Consider the following 8197-nt stretch of genomic DNA (forward strand, 5'->3'; position numbering starts at 1 on the left):
CATTCTCCTTGTCTGTAGGCAGTAGCATGATTTGAATTGTGGTAGCTGTACCCTGTAGATTCAGCTATTTTACTTCCTGCATTTTGTCGAACAGCACAGCAATTCTCAACCTTCTCTGTGCCTCAGAACCTCCTAGGCCATGATTGGGCCTTAAGCCTAGAATTTTTACATTAGGAAATAGGGGGCTCGACGTGGCACTTGGAGCACTGATGGCTGAAGCATCAAGCTATTAGCTGAGAGATTGATGGTTCAAACTCACCAGCTACCCAACGGGAGAAGGATGAGATAATCTGCTTCTCTCAAAATGCACAGCCTTGGAAACCGTACTAGGGGAGCAGTTCTAGCCCTTTAGACTTGCTGTGAGTCAGAATCCACTTGCTTACAGTAGGTTTTGGTTTTTGGTTGCTGTTGTTTGCTTGTCACTTGAGACAGCTCACTCCAAGCTGTCAGACACTAGTCCCTTGGCACCAGTGAGAATAACTTTTCTCTAGGTGTGAGTGCAGCCACTCAGAGCCCAGCTCAGCCCAGCCAGAGCTTTTCAAATTAGAACTGATAGCTCTTGCTAAATCCCAAAAGAGGCAACAGGAACCGTTAGTACCTTGGTGATTCCTGGTCACAGAGTTTAAACAACCACACTCTGTTACCTTATCCAGAGGGCTTTTCCTTAGGCTCCTACGTGGGGGCAGCCAGCTAGGAGAGTTGAAGACTGGGATGCTCACAGCAGCACAGGCCCAGCAGGTAGTGGACACTTCAGGATCCAGGGGGACACAGAGCCCTGTGGGTGCAGGTCAAAGTGTGTCGGTGAGGAGGAAGGTAAACACCATGGGTCCAGAATTGCTATTCGCCTCCTCCTGGGCTCCCCTGTGCGTCGGGCTCAGAGATGAGATAGAGTCACGGAGATGTCAGTGAAATACAAATAGTGAAGTCACGCTGTGACGGACCCATCTGTCATCTTGCTCCCCCGCTGATGAGTGCCTATTGCATGTGGACATATTAGGGAAATGGGACCCCCATAGCCTTGGAACATCCTGAACCAGGGAGAGAGTTTGCTAGCTTGTCAATTGGCCCCTTATCCTACTGAGTTTGTGTTTGAGATTCTTGTATTTAAATGGAACAGCTGTTTTCTTCTGTGCTCTCTTCCCCAGAGGAAGGTGGATATTTCCTTATTTTCTTGGTTATCATAAATCATTGGTTCTCAATCAGCGGTGATTTTGCCCAGGGGTGATAGTTACTGGAGGCATTTTTGATTGTCACAACTGGGGGAGGGTGCCACTGGCATTTAATGCACAGGATAGCTCCCTCCCCCCAAGAAAGAATTAGCTTGGCCAAGATGTCCAGAGTCCCAGGATTGGGAAACTTGACCATAAATCCATCAAGTTTCCCCTGAAGTAGTTTATTTTTAGTAACAATGCTTATTCTCTTATGTTGTTGTTGTTGTTGTTATGTGCCGTGGAGTCGGTTCCGACTCATAACGACCCTGTACAGGGTTTCCGAGGCTGTAAATCTCTATGGGAGCAGAAAGCCTCATCTTTCTCCTGCAGAACAGCTGGTAGTTTCGAACTGCTGACCTTGCAGTTCACAGCCCGATTCGTAACCACTACACTACCAGAGCTCTCTTATTCTCTTATAGCCTATATATTTTAATAAAACAAAGGTATTCAGACCAATAAAAATATAGTGCAACCTGTGAGAGCTGGAACTCAGTGGGACTCTTGTGTTTTTCTGGGTCTTGCAGGTTTTCTGCCTTACCACTTTCCTATCACTCAATTTAGTGGGAAATATTTGTTTTTCTTCTCTGACAGGTTTCCACCTTACACAGGTTCTGGATCCCACAAGTTTTACTGTACTATTAATGAAGCCAGTCAGAGATTTTTAACTTGATAAATTTGTCAGAAGTATTCTTTTGAAACCTCCTTTACCTGTATTTTTGGGTTTTTAAAGAATGGCCATTAACACTCTTTTCTTATGTCCCATTTATAACAGATACCTGACTGATCTTATGTTCTCACTTTCTTAAACATGACATGAAGCAATCCAGCCCTTGGTTTGGCAGGCATATTCAAAGAGCCTTCTCTTTTCACAGAGAAAATGGATGACCTCACCAAGCAGCTCTTTGACGACGTGCAAAAAGAAGAACGACAAAGACTGTATGGAATCTAGTCTGCTCTACCATTACCACTTCCTTCTCTCACTGCTGTTTTGTATTTTGCTTCTCAGCTTGCAGATAGCAACTAGCTCTGCACAGGTCACAGATATGGGAGAGTGGGGTATGAATGTTTGTAGGAGGTCAGAGGCTTTGAGATTTGTGACAGCTAAGCCCCCTGGTGTGCACATCTGGCACGCTGCCCAGGTTCTGGAAGTCTCCATATGCCCTCTCCTGTCCAGGCACGGTGCACACTGGGGATTTCTTACTTCTCTGTGTTGCTAGAATGCTGAGAGGTTCTCAGGTGGTCACCCTTTCCACCTCAAGCAAATCCTAGAATTAAGATTGTTGTTGTTAAAATGAAAGACTGCCCAGTTCTGCACCATACTCACAATCGTTGTTAAGTTTGAACACATCGATGCTGCCACTGGGTCAGTCCATCTCGCTGGGGGTCTTCCTGGTTTTTGCTGAGCCTCCACTTAACCAAGTGTGATGTCCTTCACCAGGGACTGGTCCCTCCTGATAACATGTCTGAAGTATGAGACAGTGTTGCCATCCTGGCTCCTAAGAAGCATTCTTGCTGTACTTCCTCTAACACCTATTTGTTTCTTCTTACAGCAGTCTACAATACATTTAATATTCTTCTCAATACTATAACTGTATTGGGCTGCTAACCACAAGGTGAGCAGTTTGAATCTACCAGTCACTCATGGGAGAAAGATGAATCTTTCTAGTCCCATAAAGATTTACAGCCTTGGAAACCCTATATAAAGTTGCTATGAGTTGGAACCGACTTGGCAGCGCATCACCACCAACACCATAACTCAAGTGCATCAATTCTTCCACAGTTTTCTTACACATTATCCAACTTTCACATGCATATGAGATGATTAAAACTACCACAGCTTGGGTCTGGCTCACCTTAGTCCTCAAACTGACATCTTTGCTCCTGAATACTTTAAAGAGTGTGAACACTTGCCTAGTGCAATACATCATTTGATTTCTTGACTGCTTCTTCCATGATTGTGGATCCCAACAAAATGAAGTCTTTGACAACTTCAATCGTGTCTCCATTTATCATGATGTTATTTATTGGTCTTGTTCTGAGGATTTTTGTTTTCTTTCCAATGAGGTGCAATGTATATGAATGCTGTATAAGGCTTTTGATCTTCATCAGTAAGTATTTAAGCCCTCTTTGCTTCCAGCAAGTAAGATTGTATCATCTGAATATCACAGATTGTTAATGAGTCTTCCTCCAGACCTGATACCACATTCTTCAGATAGTCCAGTTTCCAGATTAACATTGTTAAGTGCTGTAGCGACTCACAGCAACCCTACATAGGGTTTCCGAGGAGTGGCTTGGTGAGCTTGAACCGCCGACCTTGTGGTTCAAACCAACATTGCATTCCAGTGTGCTAGCCTACAGTGCCACACCAGGACTAATACTGGGTAGGAAATAAACTTCCCTCCCTTCCCCCACCTGTTGTACCTGTTAACTTGACTCCTGTCCCAGATAATATTGTATATAACCCACCTGGAAAAATTAATGCAGGTCCCAAGAACCTTGTACTATACCAGGCTCCACTTTCCTTATCTCAGTGTCAAAGCCTCCCAAGACCCCATTCTGGTACTCATCTCAAAGTAAGGGTGCCTGGCAGGGCACTGGTGAGAGAAGGAACATTCTTGGCAAGTCTCTATTGGGTTCGAGAAGGCATCGTGCTGGCTGAGGTGGTGTGATAGTCACCTTTCCTGTGCAGTCAGCAGGGTGGCCTGGGCCTGGGGGAGAGGTTAGGTGAGGCGATGACACTGAAGAGCTCCAAGAGTTAACATGAAGGGTTTTGTGGTTCTCAACAAGTTTTAAATAGGTATATTTAACTCATTTGCCTTGAAAATGTTTTTCAGTGAACTCCTAACTACAGGGAGAGAAATGAAGCTCTTGACTTCTCACGTTGGCCAGGGGCTACTTGGGAGTCATTGCAAGCAGTGTCAAGGCTGTCTTTAACCTAAAGGAATTGGTGGCAGTCTCCTGAAAATGAGGCCTTTGTCTATTGAAACTGTCACTTAGGGTCTAATTAAGTTGTCTCCTTTCCCTGGTCGCCTCTCACTATTTTTGAAATGATACATTGTTCCAACTAATTAATTCATTTCTTCCTTTGCTGACTTAGACTTGTTGAAAAAAGTTTTGAACTGAAAACACAAGACTATGAGAAGCAGATTCAGTCGTTGAAAGGAGAAATTCAAGCTCTCAAGGATGAGAAAATGCAACTCCAACTTCAGCTGGAGGAAGAGCGTGTCACCTCCGGTGGCTTGAAGGGGGAGGTGGCCCGACTGACCAAGCAGACAAAGGTAGACACTGCATCTTACTTTTCAATAATCCCTCAGCTGTAATGTCCCTGCATGAGCAAAAGCAGTTCCATGTTCCCCTAGAAGCCAACCGTTGAAAATCCAAACCACATGAAATCAATGCCACCTCACAGCAACCCTGTTGGTCAGAGTAGATCTCCCCCCACAGGGTTCCCAAGGCTGTACTATTTCTTCTTTTTCCCGTGGAGCCTCTGGTAGGTTTGAACCACCAACCTTTTATTTAGCAGCGAAGCACTTTAACAACTGTACCACCAGGGCCCATATTTTGCAAGTCAGCTTTCCATTGTTTGGGGGCGTTTTTTGTTTTTGTTGTTTTTTTTTTCTTTTTAGCACAAATAGCAAGGTTATTTGGTGACTACTGCTTGCAAACATTATCCAAGCTATTACAGCCAAGGAGGCCTTCAGGGCTAGATAACAGCCTCACACAGGAAAGGCACAGGGCTCTGGGGACACAGGAAAGGCTGCCCTCAGCCATTCAGCACCATCCGGACAAGCTCTTTGTAGTTGATACAATCATTGCTCTCCTCATGTCCTGCCACCAGCATCTCTGCTTCTTCCTCTGTCATCTTCTCACCCAGTGTGACAAGGACATGCTGGATTTTAGCACCCATGACAGTGCCATTCCCTTCCTTGTCAAACACCCGAAGTCCTTCAACATAGTCCTTAGAGGTGCCCTGATCCTTGTTCTTGGCCACAGTCTACAGCATGGGCAGGAAATGCTCAAAATCCAGCACCTTCACATTCATCTCGTCACTCTTGGGATTCCCCAGGACCTTGAGCACCTTGGCGTTGGTGGGGTTCTGGCCCAGGGCGCTCATCATGTCCCCACACTGGCTGTACAGGATCTTGCCATCATCTTTTCTGTCAAACAGCTGGAAGGCCTCATTCAACTCTTTCGTCTGGTCCTTGGTGACGTCACACATCTTGACTGCTCGGTTCTGGGGACCTTTTCCTGCAGTAATGGCCCATTGTTTTTTGATGTCTACACTGAAGGTGGACAGTGAATAAGGAAAACCGTAGAAGAATTGATGCATTTGAGTTAGGGTGTTGGAGGAGAATTTTCAAAGTACCAGGGGCTGCAGAAAGAACAAACACATGTGTGTTGGAAGAAGTGCAGCTAGAGGGCTCCTTGGAGGCCAGGTTGGCCAAACTTCATCTCTCATACTTCGGACTTATTGTCAGGAGGGACCAGTCACTGAAGGATATCATGTTTGGTAAGGTGGAGGGCCAGAGAAAAAAGAGGAAGAGCCCAATGAGATGGATTGGCCAAATGGCAGCATCAGTGGACTCAAGCATGGCAACAATAGTGAGGTTGGCCCAGGATCGGGCAGTGTTTTGTTCTGCTGGGCATAAGGTCGCTATGGGTCGGTACCGACTCGATGGCACCTAACAACAACAACAGACACTGAAGTTATTCAAATATGTTGACCTAGAGAATGCTTCCCAGTTAAATTATAAATTGATGTGAACCCTTGTGATACATCTATAAATACCTGTTTCATTAAATTACCTTAATATCGGAATCATTCCTTAAAACTGTTATCAGAAAATCCACAAAGGTCTTTGAATTCCTTCTTTGCCAGAAAACACAAATCTGTTTAAATACAGTCTGGGGGAAAAAAATGTACTAACTCTGTGAAACACTTATTAGTAAAATAATTGTTAAGATTGTGCAGATATTCTCTGTAATACCTGTGCGTGGTTTAGAGGAGCTTTAGAGATAACGGAGGTTACCTTTCAGTTTCCTAACAGAGCTGCCCATGGTCTCTAGGCCTTAGTCTCCTAATGTTTGAAATCAGGGAATGACCTAGTTTAGGACCAGATGACCGGGAAGGCCCACTTTTAACCAAGATAGTGCTATGACAGCTTCATTCTCAGCATCCACGGAAGACTGATGCCAGTCGGTAGGGATCATGTCATCATTGTGTGACAGCATTTGGATTTAGTCACCAGTAGATGTCACTGGCTTCTTCACTTGTAGCTCAAACCGGGGTCCAAGCTCTAATGTGATGTATTAAAGAAGTAGGTTTCATTTTCAAGGAAAATAAACTCACAAGTGTCAGGTTTTATGCCTTATACTTAGTTTATAAAGCATTTATTGTTGTTGATGAGTGCTGACAAGTCAGTTCTGACTCACAGTGACCCTGTATAGGGGCCCTGGTGTGGCGCTGTGGGTTAATGCACCAGACTGCAAAGCCATTTGAACTGTAAGATCGGCGGTTTCAAGCTCACCAGCTGCTCCTCGGAAACCCTATACAGGGTCGCTGTGGGTCGGAATCGACTCAACGGCACTTCACAATAACAAATAGGGCTTCTGAGGCTGTAAATCTTTGTGACAGACCTTGTGGTTGGCGGGCAAAGGTAATTGTTTATCACGTGGAGGAGCCACCCCACTCCCCAGAGGAGCTTCAGAAAGGTCATGAAAAAATTTAACCATCTTTTCATTCCATTTGTCCAAGAACTTTGTGAAGCCCGCTCGTGTGACTTGGAGCATTCACCAAAACATTAGAAAGAAGAGCAGCACTTTAGGATCCAAGAGTCCTAGGTTCTGCCATCAGCTTGGCATGTGACCCTGAACATCCCGTTAAACCTTTCTGTAGCTTCGGCTTCCCAATCTATGAAGGATCACTCTACTGTTCAGAGGACCAGGTCATGTGTAGAAAGTGCTCAGCACGTCAGTGAAAGTCCTCTTCTTACCCAGTGTTAGTTCTGCAACATTCCGAGACTGAGACACCATCAAGGAGTGGTTGATTATCACCCTGCTCTTCCTGAAAAGCTGTTTAGCTCCCATAGCTACAAAAGCACAAACCTGCGGTCCTCAAGGTGAGCTTGATTAGGCCTATGAAAGGTCAAGTACAGCCTCTTTCCCACCAACAGAGCTGCCCCTGTATGGACTCCTAGCCCACAGACCATTCGCCTTCCCCACAGCTAGCTCTCAGACCTCATGGGCTCGGCTCACACTTTCTCTACCACTTTTCCATATCTAAGCCTGGCTGAAGTCGAAACCCACAATTATGGAAGTGGCAATCCTTGCATCCAAGCTTTGGTTTCCCAGTGAAAGAGAGTTTCAGTCCTGTGATGTCACCTTTTTCAACTCCTCCTCTCCCATTCCATCCAGAACTTGTAGGAAGTCGTTTTGTTTTTTTTCCCTTTACATAGTGGAGAAGCTAATTTGGTTGCTATAACCAGGTAGTCTGAGAATAAGTAACAGTATTTGAAGCAGTTAAACATGCTTTAAAGTCAAGCTATGTGGGTAGCAATGTCGTGATATTATATTAACTAAGCAAACTACAGTGAGGTTGCTTTGCATGTCTACACAACACTGCAACACTGTGTCGATGTAAATAATAACAGGTTTGTTTTTTTGTTTTCCTTCATCTGATTCACCATCACTGTGACTCAGACAATCTCTGAGTTTGAAAAGGAGATAGAGCTGCTTCAGACACAGAAGATAGATGTGGAAAAACATGTGCAGTCACAAAAACGGGAAATGAGAGGTAACAAAAATGTGAGACACTCAGTCACTGGCACACAGACTGAATTTATCATAGATGTGTCACTACTGAGGAATTGTGTCTTCTATTGGTTTGCTAGCTGGTTGGTTGAATACCTGGTATGTTGGTTAGTTGGTAGATTGAATAGCTGGTTGGTTAAATAGCTGGTAGGATGGTTAGCTGATTGGTTGGGTAG

General features: G+C 44.8%; 1 protein-coding gene and 1 pseudogene across 1 annotated transcript in view; one reads left to right on the top strand and one right to left on the bottom strand.

Annotated features, from left to right (window-relative positions):
• MYO5C (myosin VC) overlaps positions 1-8197 on the top strand; it is a 75604-nt gene that overhangs the window by 41315 nt on the left and 26092 nt on the right. The window contains exons 23-25 of the mRNA XM_006831637.1: positions 2084-2147; positions 4309-4489; positions 7911-8004. Coding sequence (XP_006831700.1) covers positions 2084-2147; positions 4309-4489; positions 7911-8004 — 339 coding nt within the window. The remainder of the gene's footprint in view (positions 1-2083; positions 2148-4308; positions 4490-7910; positions 8005-8197) is intronic.
• LOC102835854 lies at positions 4975-5436 on the bottom strand (annotated as a pseudogene).

The sequence above is a fragment of the Chrysochloris asiatica genome, unplaced genomic scaffold (assembly GCF_000296735.1).
Source record: "Chrysochloris asiatica unplaced genomic scaffold, ChrAsi1.0 scaffold00004, whole genome shotgun sequence".
Lineage (NCBI taxonomy): Eukaryota > Metazoa > Chordata > Mammalia > Afrosoricida > Chrysochloridae > Chrysochloris > Chrysochloris asiatica.